General features: G+C 39.6%; 1 protein-coding gene across 1 annotated transcript in view; it reads left to right on the forward strand.

Moving 5' to 3' along the window:
- Positions 1–10,551: 10,551 nt before the first annotated feature.
- Positions 10,552–19,228, forward strand: part of LOC108801222 (leucine-rich repeat-containing protein 2-like) — a 92,665-nt gene continuing 83,988 nt past the window's right edge. Inside the window, exon 1 of the mRNA XM_018573158.1 lies at positions 10,552–10,676. Within this exon, the coding sequence (XP_018428660.1) occupies positions 10,552–10,676 (125 nt within the window). The remainder of the gene's footprint in view (positions 10,677–19,228) is intronic.

A 19,228-nucleotide genomic window follows, 5' to 3' on the forward strand; every position in this document is an offset into this window, starting at 1 on the left:
ATATGCCCACCCAATGAAAATACAATATCAGTGCAACAGATATTATAATAGGTCTGATATCCCCAAAGCAAATGGACCAGTGAGCATTCAGCCCCATGTTGTATAAATAATAATATGCATACCCTGCTGTAGCCTATCCTGTAATAGCAGGCTAAAAGGGAACAGGCAACCCCAGGTGCATCCAGACACCAACTAAATTCCTAACAGGTTTCACTCGCCCAGCTCAGCAGCCTGATGCTACAAGAGAGTTACCCTATTGCTCTAGAGAGTTCTGCACCCCAAATGCTGCAAGAGATTTACTCTATTGCCATAGTAAGCCCATAACTCCAGTACTGCTAGAGACATATCTACTGCCTCAGTGCATCATTATTCCTGGTCAGGTGTAGTCTACTTGGCTGTGGTTGCAGGTTACAACCTTGGAGCAATTCTGCAGTAAAGCCCAGGTGTTCCTTGAACTCTGCACCTCAGGCACACTGCCATCAAGGGTGTGAGCTGCATGGGGGGTCCGAAATACATGGCTATATGTGACAGGATGGATTAGTCAATAACCCAAGGAACATAATTTTTTATCCATGAGTGATATCTATCGGCATTTAACATACAGTAGGTCGGTGCATCCTTTCAAAAGTGGTACAATGTACATTTAAGTTGACCTTAAATGGGATAATGAGTGGTTTTCAGAAAGTCCTAAATAATCCCCAGGAAACGTAGCCATATAATTTATCTTACGAAGAACAATATTCTACAACAATGTTGTTTTTGGCCACAAAGAAAACACAAGACTATTAATTCAGAAGGGTAAAAAAGAATAACAAAGATAATTGCTTTCTCAAGTTCTTATGGCCATCAGCAATGGTCCAGCTTTAAAAAAAATGGACCAAAAATATGCCTCGTTAAAGACATCAAGCTTTCCAACTAGTCCAACTCCCCTGGAGATGATAACAGGAGGAGTGGGACTCAGGGACGCACGAGTGCCGCTGCATTGGTAAACACTGCTTCTGAACGGTAATAGGAGGGACTGGGCCACAGGCTGGGCAGCAGTGTGGGGTAATGGGCTGGAGCTGACTTAAAGAGACACAGCACAGAGTCCAAGTAGGAAAGCCCAGTGTATGCCACAGATGAATCAGGAACGTAGTCAAGGTCATAGGCCAGGGTCATTCACAGCAGAACACTTGCAAGGATAAGGTGCCAAAACAAGAAACACAAAGTCGGGGTCACAAGCCAGGATCGAAGACAAGGAAGCCAGTTGCCAGGTAGAAGTGCCATGTCGATAATCGGAAGCAGAGTCAGGGATGTAGCCGGGTCAGAACAGAGGTAAGCCAAGCAGCAGGATCAGGAGACAGGATACAGGATACAGCTGAGACCAGTCAGCAATGGATTCAGGACTCACACCGACTTTATATTGGATCAAAGATGTCACTGAACATGAGTGTGTAACAGCATGCGTAGGGAGCCAACGTTTGCGTGCACGGAATCTAATACGCACGCGCCCATTATTAAGAGCACATTTGCCCTTAAGTCTAAGGACAGGAGCACGCTGCACATGAACCTAGGGTGGCTTTCTGGTAAGTACCTTACAGCATCCCCTGTCCCACTGCATTTTGAAAAAAGGTTAACAAAAAGAAAGAGAAGGGAAAAAATTATATAGATATAGATAGATAGATATATGTCTCCCAGTTCCGCTTCTCTGCTCAGTGGCCGGGTGCAATAGCCAGCCTGCTATTGGCTTTCGCAATTTGAAAAAAGATGGGGGTGGCGCCATGGGTGGTGAGTGGTCAGGGCTGCACCCTAGGCTAGTGGCAGCACCGGCCCCTTGTGGAGGGAACCATATTTGTCCCCCTTATGACTGGTGGGATAATATTCAGGAAACAGAGGGAGAGGTAGAAAAGGCACATATCCACATGTATGAAGCATTGGCAGGGAGATCTTTGCATTGCAGTTCCTCAAGTACAGTTTCCTGTAAGACCATGCCTAACGGTAGAGTTACGACTGCGCATGCGCATAGGCCTGTTCACCACATTTGCGGGAAGCAGCGGCTACTGCGCATGCACAAACAGCAGCTACTGCGCATGCGCAAACGGCACATGGCGCACAGGAAGTGACTTACTCTGTCTGGGAATGATCCTATTTAAGCTGGCCCAACTCCCAGGATCTTTGCTGAGTGGTCTTTCAGCTTTAGTGTGTATTCCTGTATCTTGCCTGTTGCCATATCATCATCGACCGGATTCCTTGACCTTGCCTGATTGCTGCCTGCCTCCGACTTCTGCTTGTCCCTGGATTCTCCTTTTGCCTTCTCCTTTTGTACCTTGCTGCCCGATTGTTGCTGACCCTGGCTTGCCTGACTCCGCTCTGCTCCAGCCGCATCAGCACCTGCTTCCTGCCTCACTGAAGATGGGCCTCAAGGACCTGCCCAGGCCCAGTGTCCTGCATCGTCCGGCACCGGTGCTGCCCGTAGTTTCCCCACCTCCTGTCTCCACATTCAGGGGTGTGGAACTCGTGCTGCAAAGGAGGCCTCCTCACAACTAGGCTCCCCACCAGGTACGTGATAGTTTCCTCTCCAGCAAGGAGGATAGTAAGCAGTGCAGTAATGACATCACCCAATCTCAGAGGCAGCAGTGCCTAAGATTTCACACAGCAGATAAGTAGCTTTGAGGCCGACGGCACGGGAGTGCCTAGACACAGGAAGTGCATTGCTATTTTTCAGACTTTAAGACACAAGTTTAAGCTTTCCAGGTACTGCTTAGGCACGCTTAGGAAAACTTAATATTTCTATAGGTTTCTCTATAAAATGTCACTTTTTATGTTCAGGTCCACTTTAAATAAAATAGCCTTTTAAGTTCTTTTCTAAAAAGGATATAACTCCTAAGGAAAACAACACAGTTCTTATGTGGTTAAAAAAAAAAGGTCTGTTCATCAAAACAGTGCACCCAAGACTACAATTGACAAAATGGGTTTGATTATTTAATTATGTGCATTTTCACCAAATAAGTATATTGAAAATGTCAATGTGACACATTACCATCAAAAGCATTTTATGTGCCAGACAAGAGAGGAAATAACTTGCTGAGAAAATTACACAGAGCAAATTTTAGCAGTGTTAAGAATCATGCAGACGAGATCTAAAAAAACTGTCAGCTTTATTTACTGCATGAAAATCATTAATTGGTCGAATGCAGTAAAACAATGAATTGTTTTGTCACCTTGTTCTATTCAAACCAAAACTGGGTAATTCTAGATATGTTATACATGTTATACTATTAAAAGTGATCTACCTTTAACTCTAAGAAGGCAGATTTACACAGCACTGATGTGTTTACCCTAATTACTGTTGTATGTTTACTTTACAAGTTACTTTGATGTTTGTTAAGTTAAACATAAAAAATGCATTCAAGTACCTTAACTATTAACAAAAATGTATCTTATTTGTGTATCACTCAGCTGTAGATCCTCCAATCATCTCTGAATTCATGCTGACACTGTCCTTCCTTCTGGAGGGTGGCTACTTTTGTTCTCCATGGTCCCTGTGTGTGTTGTAAAGTAGTCACCGCTCCAAGCTCGTTTCCGTGATGGACTACAATCTCACTTTTAGTTTACTAATTTGTATTGAGATTGTAGTCCATCACAGGACCAAGCTTGGACCTGTGGCTACTTTACAACACACACAGGGACCATGGGGAACAAAAGTAGCCACCCTCCAGAAGGAAGGACAGCGTCGGCACCAGTTCAGAGATGATTTGAGGATCTACAGCCGAGTGATACACAAATAAGATACAGTTTTGTTAATAGTTAAGGTACTTGAATGCATTTTTAAGATTTAACTCCTGAGTTTAGTGTCGCTTTAAGTTCACTGTTTGTCTACTGTACCTTTTGTTAAGATGTTTGATTGAGCAAAACAATCCCAGCCAATTATCTATTTATTGGCATATTATAGGTACAAATGTTCAAGATGGTTGCTGATGGAGTTAGAGAGTTAGACTATGGGGCAAGAAGCCGTTAAGAACAAAGTAAAGCTGCCTTCTATAAAGGAATTGGTTTTCCTTCCATGCTGCCTTTATTGGCAGCACTGCAGTTGACTTTTCCTGAGTATGCTGGTCTCTGTGAGATCAGAAATATAAGGTGCACAATGGAGAATGTCTACTATACAGTTATTCCATCACAGCTGGGGGATACTGGAGGATGTACACTGTGACTCTCTGAATAGGTTACTTCTATTAAAGTTGCCCACTACACATTTACAGCATAAATTTAATGAACCTAGTAGATTAGCTTCCCTTACAGTTCTTGAAGCAGTGAAAAAAGAAAATATGGCTTTATAGTGGAACTATGATAATAACCTGTTGATATGAAATAGCATACATATTATTATTATTATTATTAGCACTATTATTATTATTATTATTTAGCAGTTACTTAGTCCTAGACGTTGCAGAGCACTATACAGACATAACAGACAGATACATGTAAGGCCCGGTTCACACCTGGGCGTTTTGTAGCGCATTCGAACGCTCTGCAAAACGCTCAAACACTGAAATCCCATTATTTCCTATGGGTATGGTTCACACCTGGGCCTATTACAGGCCGTATGAACGCGCTACAAAACGTCCTACGCCCAAAGAAGTACAGGAGCTTCTTTGGGGCGTTTTTGTTGCACGTTTCCATTGGGATACAGCCAAGCAGCCCTCGGAAACATTTTTTTTACGTGAATCGCACGACAAACGTGTGACACGAAACGCGCCACAAACGCGCATATTCAATACGCCTAGGTGTGAACCCAGCCTAACAGTTGAATGTTTAGATGAACCCTAAGAGCATATAAGACACATAGCTCATGTCTGTTCAGGTGGTTGGAGTGAGATAGAGTTCATGATTTTGGGGGCACACCACTATCTTTGCTATAGAAGAGTCTATTTTAAGATAGGAGGGATCTGGAGTCTTATTATTTTAATCCATTTAGAAAGTCTGCTGTGCTCACTCTCATGTCTCTTCTCTCCAGTCACACTTCCTGTCACTTGGTTAGAGCCATGTACGTTGATTCTGGTCATGTGCACATCTTTCTTCGCTACAACTCCCATGAGGCTGAGAGGAATCATCTTTGCCTCCTCCCCCTCCCTCCTTACTATACTACTATATAAACAGTTTCACTGCTTGTAATTATCAAAACTACTTACAACCAATCTACAACCAATCTACAACAAACATCAAGTTTACAACAATCTACAAAGATAAACATATTTATTTCAAATGTAGGAGCCATATCCTCTGTGACTGTGTGACCAGATTCAGCATGCAAGCTGAGACTCAGAAGAAAGTATGGTGACAGCTCACATGCTGAATCTCCTCACAAGCAGCTCCCCCCACACTCCCTCCTTGGTGAGCCAGGAGGAGAGAAATTAAAGATCATATATTAGTGTGGAAGAGCTGAAGAAATCCCATCTGCTTGCAGAGTCTAGAGGGGAGGATTTGTGGGTAGAGACTGAGAAGACATGCCGTCAGCATGTTGTAGTCCTTCACATGAGCCAGCACAGGGGGTGGATACTTTTCAGCTGGCATAGGGTCCATGGAGAAGAAAAGTAGCCACCCTATGGCAGGAAGGTGTGGTTGGAGAAAAATAAAATGGATTTTGGAGCATTTAGAGCTGAACAATGACAAAAAAGATACACAGTCATTTATTATTTATATAATAGAAGCTAGTTTTATGATTTAATTTTTGAGTTTAATGGCGCTTTAACCAGTTGACATCCGCGGTGTTAAACCCCCTTCCCATCCAGGCCATTTTTCAGTATTCAGCGCTGCGGTACTTTAACTGAATTTTTTTTTTTTAAACCCCAGTGGTGATTAAATACCACCAAAAGAAAGCTCTATCTGTCCACAAAAAAGGGTATAAAATTCATTTCAGTACAGCGTTGCATGACAGAATAAATGTCAGTCAAAGTACCGCAGCACTGAATACTGAAAAATGGCCCGGATGGGAAGGGGGTTTAACACCCCCGGACTTCGAGTGGTTAAACAAGAGGTTTGGCACAGCTAAGCTTTGCCCTTCTGACCCTATGGGCCCAGGTACAACAGCACCCTCTGTAGTCCCTCTAGTTATACTATAACCAAACACCACTCAATTAATAAAGATTTGAATTCAATGCATCACATATTAAAAAACGTATGTCATAAAAATAGCATAAAGACATTTCCTATTTGAATTCACACACTGGAATGATGACATGGAAAATAATACATCTCTAGGAATATTCAGGCACTGACGTTTGCTTAATCAAGTTACTGATTATGAATAGAAAGTCCAAAGTCTGTCAGCTGTTTTGTTCACGTTGTGATCCCTTCATTTCAAACGTGACGGGATAATTGTAAAAATCTATTCATAATGGCAATGGTTCTTTATCTTTGAAGCCCATACATCAGGAGAACTATACTCTTACCACACTAGTATGTCAATGTCATACATCAAACTTGCAAAATGAGACAATGATGTATCTAATTCTAAAGAAGGTGTCACTGGGAATGATAAATATATCAATGTAACAAGTGCAGATACATTAAGTATTCCTATTGTGTGAAGGCATTTATTTAAACTGAAATGCAGCTTGATAATGATTAAAACTTGTGTACAATTAAAGACCAAACTTGAGATACATGCATAAAAAATGGCAGGTACAAGATGTACTAATCACGATCTTCCCTAACCACTGTTATGCCCTTGTTTGCCCTTGACTGCAACACGTGCATCATTAACACTTCCTATAGGAAATTGCTGCACAGAAAAATGATCAGGTGCTTTGAAGATTAACCACATATTATAGCATAATGATTAATAATAATATAGACATGTCAGGTGTAAAATGCTGTGGTTTGGAAATACTTACACTTGCAGAGCATTCACTTTCTACTTTGAAAGTGCAGAATGACAGTTTGGCAAAGCAATGCACACTGATATTGGTATCTCATCTGTATTCTCTGCATTCTGTATTGTTGATGCTCATGGTCACATGTCCTAGTCACATGTACTAGTCACATATGCTGGAAATCCAGGAAGTAAAAGGAGATCTAGTAATCTGCCCTTAGTAAACATGGCCACTGTCAGAAGACTGGGGAAGAAAATAGAAATAACGTATGCAAAGAATACAAATATGGAAATTATCTAGCAGTATGTGTTTGGAGATTGTCATTACTAAACATTTCTAAAGGTGTGTTTGTTGTTATTTTAAAGATATGGGTAAAGGTCCACTTTAATAGCAAAGTCCAGGTGAAGCCAATTCAGCAACAATTGGGCAGTGAGGTAGCAGAACAGCAGGCAAAGCGTAGTCAGAAGTAAGTGAACTATAGAACAGCAGAGAGAAATGACAAAAACGAGCCGTGGTTGAGGGTACAGCAATCAGAAGGTCGAGGGTCGGTAACTGGAGATTGGAATCAGTATACAGGAAACAGGAACTTTGATAGCAGGGAACAGCTGAAGGTCACTCACCAAGGAGGCTAGGATGTCTCAGCCTTACATAGCTTGTTTGGCGACACAGTTCATAATGCATACATCCGCTCTCATGCTGTGGAACGTGCACACAGACATGCACAGATCTGTGCAGAGGCACACGGCCGTGCACAATTCTACGTGCCACACTGTGCTCACACACATTAGCATGCGCTTGCTTAGAGCTTTGGCCACACAAGCTGGTTCTGGCTTCATGACAGTCATCAGGGTGGGTTTTATTTATGCTAATATAATACTATTTAGAAGAAAATCAATGGAAAAAGGCTTTCCACTGACAAATATTAATACAAAATAATATATTATAGTGGTATATTTTTCCTCAAATATCCACTCTTGACAAAAGAAAGAGTATTCCATTTACCTGAATGTTAATGTAGTGCTTCTGAGCTTGGTGTGAAAATGCATGGTGCAGCTTCAAAGCAACAAATCAATAGATCTTTCCCAACTTATGCCAAACTTTTAAACAGTTTGACAAAGAAGCTGCTTTGGACAACATAACAATTATACAGTAGAAAGTGCAACATATGATTAAGAGGTAAACTAATATTTTATTTATAAAGAAAACAACCTATTCTATAGCTTCTTAAAGCTTAATTAATTTGACTTGGTATTGGTGTGCTGCTAACATGGAAATGGAACATGGATAGCCAAAGGAACTGTTGTGTAGTGGGCTTTTTAATGGGTTTACCTATGCACATTTATGGCCAAATCTAAGAGGCTTATTCACAAAGCTGCCATAGGCAGCCGAGTGAATAACTGACCCGAAGTGAAGTGAGCCCGAACGATGTTCGGTTATTCACTTCAGGCTTGTACAGTGGATTTCAGCCATATATCGGCTGAAATCAGCCGTACATCGGCTTGCTTCGGGTGGCTCTGGGTCGGCTGAACATGCTCAGCATGTTCGGCCGACCCGAAGTGCAGGAGGAGTTCCACTCAACCGATCCAACATCTGGATCGGCTGAGCCGAACCTCCAGCAGGCTACTCGCTGCTGTTCGGCCTATTCTCATAGGGGCCGAACAGCAGTGAGTGAATAGCCGAATGCTGCTGAGCGGCATTCGGCTCGGCTATTCTGCTCGGTACCTCTGTGGTACCGAGCAGAATAGAAAAACAGTTTAAAAAAGTAGGAAAAAAAATAGAAAATGATTGGGCGGAGCTAGCAGTGACAGCTAACTCCACCCAACTGTTTTCTATTGGCCTGGACCAGCTGTCATTACAATGAGAGCTTGTCGGAGCCGGCGGTGGTATGAAAGCCAGCTCTGCTGAGTTCTCATGGCACTGACAGATCAGAGTCCCCAGGTTTTTACATGCTACGGAAATACAACTTCACTACCAAATTCTCTTTTTAATTAAAACAAAAAAGGACTTAGATTTTTAGTTATCTTTATACATTTTTGAAAAAAAGAATGCTTAACATAACAGTGCTTTTATTGATCCATTGTTGCAGAAAGTAATAGGTTATTTAGATCAGTGAAGGCAGCTGCATTCTTATGAATGTGATTAGTATAGTATACAGTATGTGCATTATTATACTTGCGATCAATTGCTATTTCAACTGTCAGTACCATGAGAGCTCAGCAGAGTCGGCTTTCATATCACCGCCGGCTCTGCTAAGCTCTCATCGTATTGACAGATCAGCGTCCCCTGGTTACTTGGTAACCAGAGGACGCTGATCTGACTCTGCAAGTGGCCGGAGCCAGCCGTGAGAAGATGGCTGGCTCCACCCAGCTGTCAGTAGCAGGTTGTCCAGCAGTAGCAGGTTTGGCCAGCTTCGGCTTTCACCTTGACTCAGTCGAGCTGAAGCATATGCCTTCGGCTCGACTGAGACGCCCGGCCAACTTCGGGAGCTGTACGGGCTATTGTGAATAGCCTGTACAGCAGTCCTTCGGTTCTACTGAACCGAAGTGCTCAGACGGCCGAAGCTAGCCGAAGGATCAGCCGTAGCTACGGCTGATCCTTTGGCTAGCTTTGTAAACAACCCCCTAAATGATATAAAGATTTTATGATCAGGGTAAACTTTATAAGACATGCAGAAATAAAAAGGAACAAGACCTATATAGTCAAACATCTCACGCTGGGGTTAACCAGGCCAGTATGTATTCCAAAAAATGTTCCAAACTGCTGAGATTTGTTGCTTTCCTTCACCCCTTTTTCCTATTTTAAGGAACTCTCTTTTCCAAATAAGGTTCTTAGACAGGCCCACCTGAGATCCCACACAGCCCACCTAAGAGTGACCCTGAAGAGCCCACCATTGACTATGGTGGGCTCTGCAGGGTCTCAGGTGGGCTGGTCACACCCCTGAACACCTCTTACCTGTCAGCCCTGATCCGCAGATATCATGATTGTACCGACACCAATTCTGTCTGTGCCATACTGATTACTGCTGATTTGATTTGAAATGGCAGTGGGTATAGTTCTTGCCAAAAGGCAGCAGTGTATGAGTTTGAAAAAGCAGGTATGAAAAACAGATATAATTTCAATATGTTTCCCCTAACATTTATGTGTTAACATTAATGGAAATAGTATTGTTTGGCTGCAGGGAGTCTACTATTTTTTCATTGTCACAACATATGTCCCTTAAAGTGGATATGGAAGGGTTGGTACCTCTAACCTCAAGTTTCTATTGCTGTCCATGCTGGGTAGAAGCATCCTCTCTATTTGTCATGGAGACCTCTGTAAATGGGACTGAAAGTGAAGGAAAAACCAACATTTTACAACTGTCAAATCTCATTAAAGGGACACAGAGAAAAAAATAAACTGACAGCGGTTTTAACTCTTCTCTACTGTATCACAAAATAAAAGGAAAAATGTGGCCATACATTCACTTTAAACACGCATAATGTATATGCTAGTGCATGTTTTGTAAAAAATATATATTTTTTCAAATAAATAATTTAGTATAAAGGCAACATAATAAAACGTCAATATTATTCTATATTTCCTACTATGAAGTACATGTACACTGTTCCAACACAACATCAGAAACTACTTTATCATGGGATGATAGCCATGTGCTTTTTTCTTCTTACAGCTCATCTACAGATAATTTAGATGTGAGACCATGACTTTTGAAGCCGTAGTTATTGACTTTTCTCATATCAGAGGACTATGGGAAACTCGTGTGAAGAAATATAAAGATAAATGTAAAAAAGAGAAGGAACGGATAGAAACAAGTGCGCTGCAAAAGTAGGTGTACGAATATTATGCATAATAATCCTATAAACTAACTTCACCTCCACAGCCAAGAGAGACAAAAATATTGAAGCTGTCATATTTCTTTTGTTTGTAATGGTATGACACGAAAAAGTGGAGAGAGAAAAAAGCCAAACCTGACACATTCCACGCAAAACTTCAAAAATGGACTGGACAAAATTATTGGCACTCTCAATTAATATTTGGTAGCACAGCTCTTCGAAAAAATAACTGAAATCAATCTCTTCCTGTAACCATCAATGAGTTTCTTACACCTCTCTAAAGGAATTTTGGACCACTTTTCGTTCGCCAACTGCTCCAGGTCTCTCAGATGGCAACAATTTTCTATGCAAAGTGGTGCATTTTCTGACAGAAATACAGGGGTGCCAATATTTTTAGCCATGACTGTATATATATTTTTTTTTGGGGGGGGGAATATTTAATGTTGTATAATGTTAACACAAAAAATGTAACTGAAACATGCTAATTGTGTTCTGAAATTTGTTCTGTATATTATGATACCAAAATATTTCTGGCACACGGCAAAGTTAATTACACATTACGTGTTTTTTTTATTATGTATATGTGTTTTTTAAATGTTTATGCTACAACAAGGAAAAAGAGAGTAGATAGAAAATACAGGAAACATTTTTGCACTAAAAAGTAAAAATATAATGTGGCTAAGGAGGGAAGGAGGGAAGAGAGGTAAAAAACTATTTACATTCAGGTTTACCTCAGCAACTCTTGCAGCACAAACTTCTGTATGAGCTTTATTGCTGCTTTTGTCGCTCATAGGACAGCCCATAAAAACGAATGGGCTGCTCTATGCTGATTGACCTGGAGCAGGAGGAATATCAAATACATATCCCTGTGTTTCATAACACAATGTAAAGACCAGCTAAGGTTATATTTCAAAATATGTTTTAGGATTGTCTTTTCTTATGAATATTTAACTGGACTTTAACTTAAAAGTTATAAGTGGGTATGTTATATTTGCCTACATTTCTGCATGAAAATAATAATACAAATGTACTGTACATGTGTGTGTGTGTGTGTATATAGTTAGATGCATAAATAGGCAGAAAACTACTCACAATCTTTAGACCAATGTTGACCAAGCAAGAGCCCATAAACGCACACAATAAACCGCATACACATTTCCCCATATATAAATATCCACAACCACTTTTTTAATGCAAAGGCACATAATCAAGTTATAACAATGGCCCCCCAAAAAAGATGCCAAAACAACATTCTGAATTTGTCAAACATAAACTGACAACTGAATCCAGAGTTTGACATGCCTGCAGTTGAGTTATGGAGTAAGAGTAGAGGAAAGCTGCAAGGAAATTATGTTCTCACTACAAAGAATATTGAGAAATTATCCTTTGCCTATCATGGGAATGGGCTATTTTTACAGTAAAGCAACAAGATGAAATACTGAAGGCAACAGGTATTTTTCTTCTATAAGTCAATTCATCATTGTTTACACATTCATCAAATTTATTTTCAAACTATAAAAAAATAAAAATATACCCTAATGTTTGCATAATTTATGGAAATAATCTGATATGACTTTGAACATGTTTGTAAAGTATAAGCTAGGAATGATTGCAGCAGTTAACCTTGGGACACCACAGTTAAATAAAAAATGACCAGGCTTGTTGAAAATGTTTGGATTCCCTGATGTTTTTTAAATGTCAAGTCTTATGCTATTATTCAAAGCCTGCCACATATTCTATGTATCATTACTATGTATCATGGATTGTGGATGGAGATGTCATGTGAATGAAACTAAACTTTATTACAAAGTCATATAATGCATAATCAAATGATCTAAAAATGAATTATGTGTGCCCAATCAAGCTGACCACACAACTTAAAATCTCACTGGGCTTTTACAAGTGTAGCCAGATGTAAAGTTAGAATGAGATATAGAAATTACATCTGTAAGTAGGATATACCATTTTTTATCACCAGTTTTACATTTTTACCTTAGAAGCACTACAGCTGCATCATAGTTGCCAACATGTGAAAATACCTGAAAGCACCCTCCTTCTGACTGATGAGGTGTGGCCAAAAGAAGGTCTGGCCAATAAAGTGGGTGAGAATGTGGGACTGATTTACTAAAGGATAATAAGCTGTTTGCTTAGTGAATGTGGTGAATCCACCCAATCACGGGCTAGGAAAAAAAACTATATTTGCTTGCACATGATTGGATGATAGCTATTCTATGTTTTAGACAAATGATGTCTTAGTGTACACAAAAGAGAAAGTAAGAGTAAAAATAAACCCAATGGGTGTCAGTGGATTTAAAATAAACCCCATTGTAGGTATCTGTGGGATAAAATAAGTGCAAATATTTGCTGAGTCCCATTGTTGGTGTTATTAGGATAAAATAAGCCCCATTGTTGGTGTCAGTGGAATAAAATAAGCTCCATTGTTGGTGTCAGTGGGAAAAAATAAACCCCGTCGTTGGTGTCAGTGAGAAAAAATAAGTCCTGTATGGTTGGTGTCAGTGGAAAAAATAAGTCCAGTATTGTTGGTGTCTGGGTGATAAAAATACGTCCTGTATCTTTGGTGTCAGTTGCAGTACTTATCTGAAAGCACACTCAAACACTGTTGCTCTGCCTCAGCTGGCTGGGACTATACTGTGGCTGTCTGGCAGGTGAACCCTCCACCCAAAAGTTACAACTGCCGTGCCAGGTGTTGGAATGCTCCCCCCAGAACAATACATATACTCCCTTCCCAGCCAGAACACTTCATATACTTATGCCCTCCCAGACAGAACACTACATCATATACTCACACACCCCCACCAATAAAACTGTATATACTTCATATATACTTACCCTTTTTCCCCAGCCAGAATACTACATATGCTTACACTCCTTCATCAAGAACACTACATATGCTCAAACATCCCTCATCCATTATGCTACATATACTCACATGCTCGCCAGAACACTACATATACTCTCACGTACACACTCCCACCCCCTGAACACAACATATATTCCCCCCCTTTCCCAGCAGAACAATGCATATACTCATACCCCATCCATAATACTACATATACTACATTTACTCAACCCCCCTTTCTCAGCCATAATACTACATATACTCACTCCCCTCCACCCAGAACACTACAGCCAAGACACAAACATATATAAGTTACATAAAATACATGTTTTTTTTATTTTAATACAAATATAAAAACTGTACAATAAAAACAACTTTCTCCAAGACATGTGCCTATTCATAAGGCCAAATACACAATGTGGTCCATAACGACTATGTAACACTGCCACTTGATTGCACAAAACATATGTGATATGTAAATAAATCAAAAGTTCATCACTTAGAAGAAAGTGACAAGTGGCTCAGTCTTCAACGCATTCCACTTATGCTTCATCAGGAAGAATAGAGGTAATCTGGTGCAGAGTGATAGACATCGGGTTATAAGTACAGTATGTTCCCTTCATACCAGCTAATTGCTCCTGAAGCAGCTATGATCACCTGCATTGGCCATATCGAATCCCGCAGCATCAGACAGATATCTTTATAGAGGTCATATACATCAGATCAAATAGAGGGACAAGTGACGAGGAAAGGTGAATGGAGGGATTAGTTTCCAAAAAGAGACGGTCTCGCCAACAGAGGGATAATGATGTGCAGTACAACTTAAATATGATAGGAATGTTCCCCGCATATGATTGGATAATTGAAGAAAACACAGAGGAAAAATCAGTACTCCTTTATTAATTCAACCTCTAGGATGTTGTGTGGTGTACAGATTGCTGATCAAAGCCTTCTGCTATAAATTAGGTTAAAATGCATGAGATAATGCTGCAAATGCTGTAGGCTTATATGAGGATTGTTTTTTTTAAATTTAATGCACTAATGCTTTCTTTTGTGCTAGTTTAGAGATTCTTTATTTAGACAACAAAAGGGCTAATATAATCATTTTACCATGGCAAAAGTATACAACAACATATAAAGAACAATATGGTGAATCAGCCGAGATTTATGAGCATAACCTAATTTTTAAATTTTATGAAACATACTATATAAAATGCTGAAAATAAAGTATAAAGATCAATGATTTGCCAGTAGCAAACAACTGCTTAGCTTCAATTGAATGTTTCTTTTTTGGACAGAACATCAGAGAGCTCATGCTCTAGGGAGGGATTTTGCTTCGGGCAATTAATGTTTTTAAGGAAAAGCTGAAATTAAAATAAAATCAGCTTCAGTTCTAAATAGTAGAGGTGCCCTAGTTGCTAGTTTGTAATTTTATTTATTTTTTCTATGGCTTTACATCGTTTTAAAGCTTCTGCTGCAACACTAAAATTGCATTAATACTACATAAATTATACAAACTTTTCCACAGTATTTGCCATGCAATATTTCTGAGACAGATTAATATCTGCTCTTGAAAATGACAAGTCCCTCAGGGTCAACATGAAAGATTGTCCTAAAATACCATAAAATATTCTATCTGGAGGTTTCCAAGTTGACATGAGGGTAAAGAAGATTAGATGTGAAAATCAAATATTCTTAAGCATATTAGTTTTTTTAATGGGAGCTTTCCTGTTCATTTTGAACCCACAGCTCAATAGCCATAGACATAAATAATATTAGGCAATAGGAATGATAAATTGAACTTCTATATATAAAACAACATTGATCTGAAAAAATCTTCACTTTCTTCCTTGCATATAGATGTGACAGCTAAATGTATAACTAGGATTTAGTTGACCCTTTCCAACATACTGACCAAAATGATTGCAGCAATTTATTTTCTTGGATGGAAATATTCAGCATGAAAATGATGCTAAAACAGTTCACTGTATTACTGAACAAATCCCCTTCGTGACAGGTACACTGAGTAAAGACACCTGAGCACTATGAAATGCAGACTCCGCACTATAAGTATGCAGAATATATATCTCTGAAGATGAAAGCTCACTCCCACACATTAAAGGGAATTTATTATTAAAAGATTGCTATTGTAAAACAAGCCTTTTACTTTTTAAGTTTAGGCCAAGGCAGTCTCTCTCTCGCTCTCTCTCTCTCCCCCACCCAACCTATTAAGAGGTTAATGTTTTAAAGTGACATTACTTAACATGATCTAACAAATATCGATTACAAATTGCTTGGTTTCTCTGGAGCCCCTTAGGCCTTAGGCAGGCTTCACAAGGGTCCTCAATCTCTGCCCAAGTTTAACTCTAGGTAAAAAGTGCATATCCAGCCAAAACTGTTTTTTAGTTGGTTTGTGAAGGGAAGGGTTACAATCTGTCAGATTTTTACTTGTCCTTGCTGGTGAATTCCTCCTCTCTATCTGGGTTGGTGATCATTGTGGGTAAAGTGATGGAAAATTCAAACTGTTACAGATTTCGGTGAAAGAGAAGGTGGTGGGAAATCTTCCACTGAAGACACCTGTTCCAGTGACAACTGTCTAAGAGCAGATTTCCCCTTACTTGCTGTTGTGTTATAGTGCTAAGTGATGTTTTACTGTTATGAAAAACTGTTACTGTTATGAATGAGTGATCAGCACTGCCGGGGGCAGTGCTGCAGGCTGTGTGATCTAATGTGAGTGGCAGCACTGGATTTTCAGAGTGGCTCCTGCTGCTAGAGACTAAGGATGGGCTGAACGTTCGAGTCGAACATAGGTTCGACTCGAACATTGCATGTTCTAGCGTTCGAAAATGTCACTCAAAGGTCAGACAGCGGGATAGATGTGAATGGGACCAAGTGCTACCTGCACTTGGTTCACAGTGGGATTAAATGAAAGTTCTGAGAGTAAGTAATACAAACATACTGTATACGCACTAAACACACACTTACACATAAAGGTTAAACTCGATGGACCTGTGTCTTTAGTCAACCTCAAATACTATGTAGCTATGTAACACCCCCTTATTTCACAGCAAGATACATATCTGTGGAGTGGCTTTTTATTAAAAAAAATGGGGTGTTTCCTCATTTATGTTATTTAACTTTGGATTTTTTTTATTTTTTTTACAAGTTATTGCCTTTACAAGGGGCTGATAAGCCTCCTATTGTGATAGCATAGCGAAGGTGACAGGTTCTCTCTGGGGAAGACATGAGGGGACTATTAGACCTATTATACTATCTTGCACTCTGATAGAAGCTGATAGAGCACACACTGGTATTGTTTTTTGCCCAACTCCGGGTTACTGTTAAACCCCTTCCCATCCCTCCTTCCCTCCTATTTTCCTTTAACTGAGCAAAAAAAAAAACTGCTCTAAATGCCCATTAAACTTACCTAAAGTCATGGACACTTGATCCTCCTGTACCTTCTCCTCCGTCTACCTGTAGTCTTCTCTCTAGCTGTTTTTACATGAGGTGGGTTCCTTCTGCGTGATGTGGACATTTTCTATTGGCTGTCCAGTGGTGAGGTCATTTCAGGATCCAGCAAGAGGGGATTGTAGTGAACCAATTGTAATAGGGACAACTGCAGCGCTGGATTAGTGGTCCTCCTTTACTCGAAAACAGTGGCAGTGAGGGACCCAGATGGGGACTTTGGTAAGTACAATATACAGTATCTTGCTTTACCAGGTATGAACCCCCAAAAAACATGGCAGAATGGGTTAGATGGGGTGGGAGGCAGGGGTAAGAGAGAGGGTCATATTTTGCCTGGACTGGAGCTTTAAAGCAATGTGTTCCAACCAAATACTTGAAGCTTCCTTTTTCCCCATTTTTCTGTGGGTTTTCTACAACTTAACCAGTGTTTCCCAAATACCTGTTAAATTCTATTTTTGTTTAAAAAAAACATTACCTTAAAATACTTTAAATTTTGAGTGTAAGGGTGTTTGTGCATGTTAATAAACAGTGGGATTAACTTTGTAAAGAACTGCAATTTATTGTATGTTAAACTATATACAGTACACAGAACACAGAAAATGATAATATTTCAAGAGGCAAAGAGGTGGTTGTATACAGTACAGAGATTTTTCCTCATTTTGTATATTGCTGCTGAGATTTTTGTAACCGATACCTTACGGCATAGCTTTGTTTTAGAATATTATTGCAAAGTTAGCAGAATGTACAGCAGTAGCGGGTAAAAAGTAAAACAATGATACATTTCAGCATAAAGTAAATACTGAATCATGTAATTTCCTCTTATGCAGGCACAGGTTGAAATTCCACCGGACAGTGTTCACAGTGGCGTTTAAAGTGTAGCTATATTACCTGACAAAAAATTACAAAAAAACAGTTATTCATGTGGACATCGTTATTAATTTGGTACAGTTGTATAGAAAACTATATCCAATTCACAGCCAAAGGCAATAACAGAGGAAATGTAATTTCAGTAGAGATGCCATCTAAAATATTCCCAGGATGGCAGGAAATGTGCAAGGCTGAAAGGATAGTAAAGGTGAGTATTATGTATATTTGCTATATGCGTGTCATAAAGTACTCTATATACTATATAATATATATGTTCTATTTACTTCTGCAGTTAAATCTTGTATCTATTTTGCTTTCCTTAACATATGTGTTACTGCTTAGCATGTGTGGTTCCCCTTCTTATATGTGTATAATTTGTACTACTACCAAACTCTAATTATATCCTGCCTCAGCATCCTGCTTTTCATTTATTTCTTTTAAGTGGTTAGTTGTTGTAAATGTCTATTTATGTCCTATTTGTTAATCAGTGTATCTCTGAACATGCACATGTACAGTTTACTCTATGACATGTGTTGCTGCTTTTTATTTTGTATCCTTAAAGTTAACTTGTGTCCAGAATATTCACATTAAAGGATTTACATATTATCAACAAGCAGTTTAAGCACTTTAAACATGCCCTCATTCACCTTTGTAGCTATAGTTATTGTGGAGAAATGAATCTTCAAAACTGAGGCACCAAAATCTTAGCTATGTTTTTGGATGGCAGATCTTGGCAGCTTGCCAGATCTCTAATGTAATTAAACAGCAGGTGTTTCTAAGCTTAAAAAAATAACTAAAACTAACTTTAGAGTCCCTGTTGTGATCTTTGAAGAAGCATTATACTGAAAACCTCACCGTACAAAGAGCTAAAGAGTTCAGTGAGGGCTTGTTTTAAGGCTGTTTTACTGCTTGCTAAGAATATGTAAAAGCTTTAATGTCCATAGCTTGGGTTTGATTTATTTAGCGTTCAGTGAGTCTTCTTCAAAATTTGGCAAACCTGAACTTAGAGGTGAAATGCATTAGTGCATGGGGGGGGGGGATTGGAATCTTGTTGTTAAATTCTGGCCATTATTAGCGCTAATAGGCAAACTACTATCAAAAAAGGCATGGGGGGCATGTACCAATGCCAAAAATACATACAGTACAGAAGAGAGAGGGTCTTTTCATATAGCTTCGAGGACAACATTGAAAATACAGAAATCCTTTAAACAACATGCTTGGGGATGTCTTAAAGCTGTATGGGGTATAATGGAACAGTACAATTTTGGAGGCAGTCTTAGCAACAGCACAGCTCTGATTAAGAGGTTTATTTAGGTAGCTTTAGCAGTGGCAAGTGCTTTTTCATGATACAG

Source organism: Nanorana parkeri, unplaced genomic scaffold (genome assembly GCF_000935625.1).
Source record: "Nanorana parkeri isolate BGI_ZX_2015 unplaced genomic scaffold, ASM93562v1 scaffold2256, whole genome shotgun sequence".
In the NCBI taxonomy this organism is placed as follows: Eukaryota; Metazoa; Chordata; class Amphibia; order Anura; family Dicroglossidae; genus Nanorana; species Nanorana parkeri.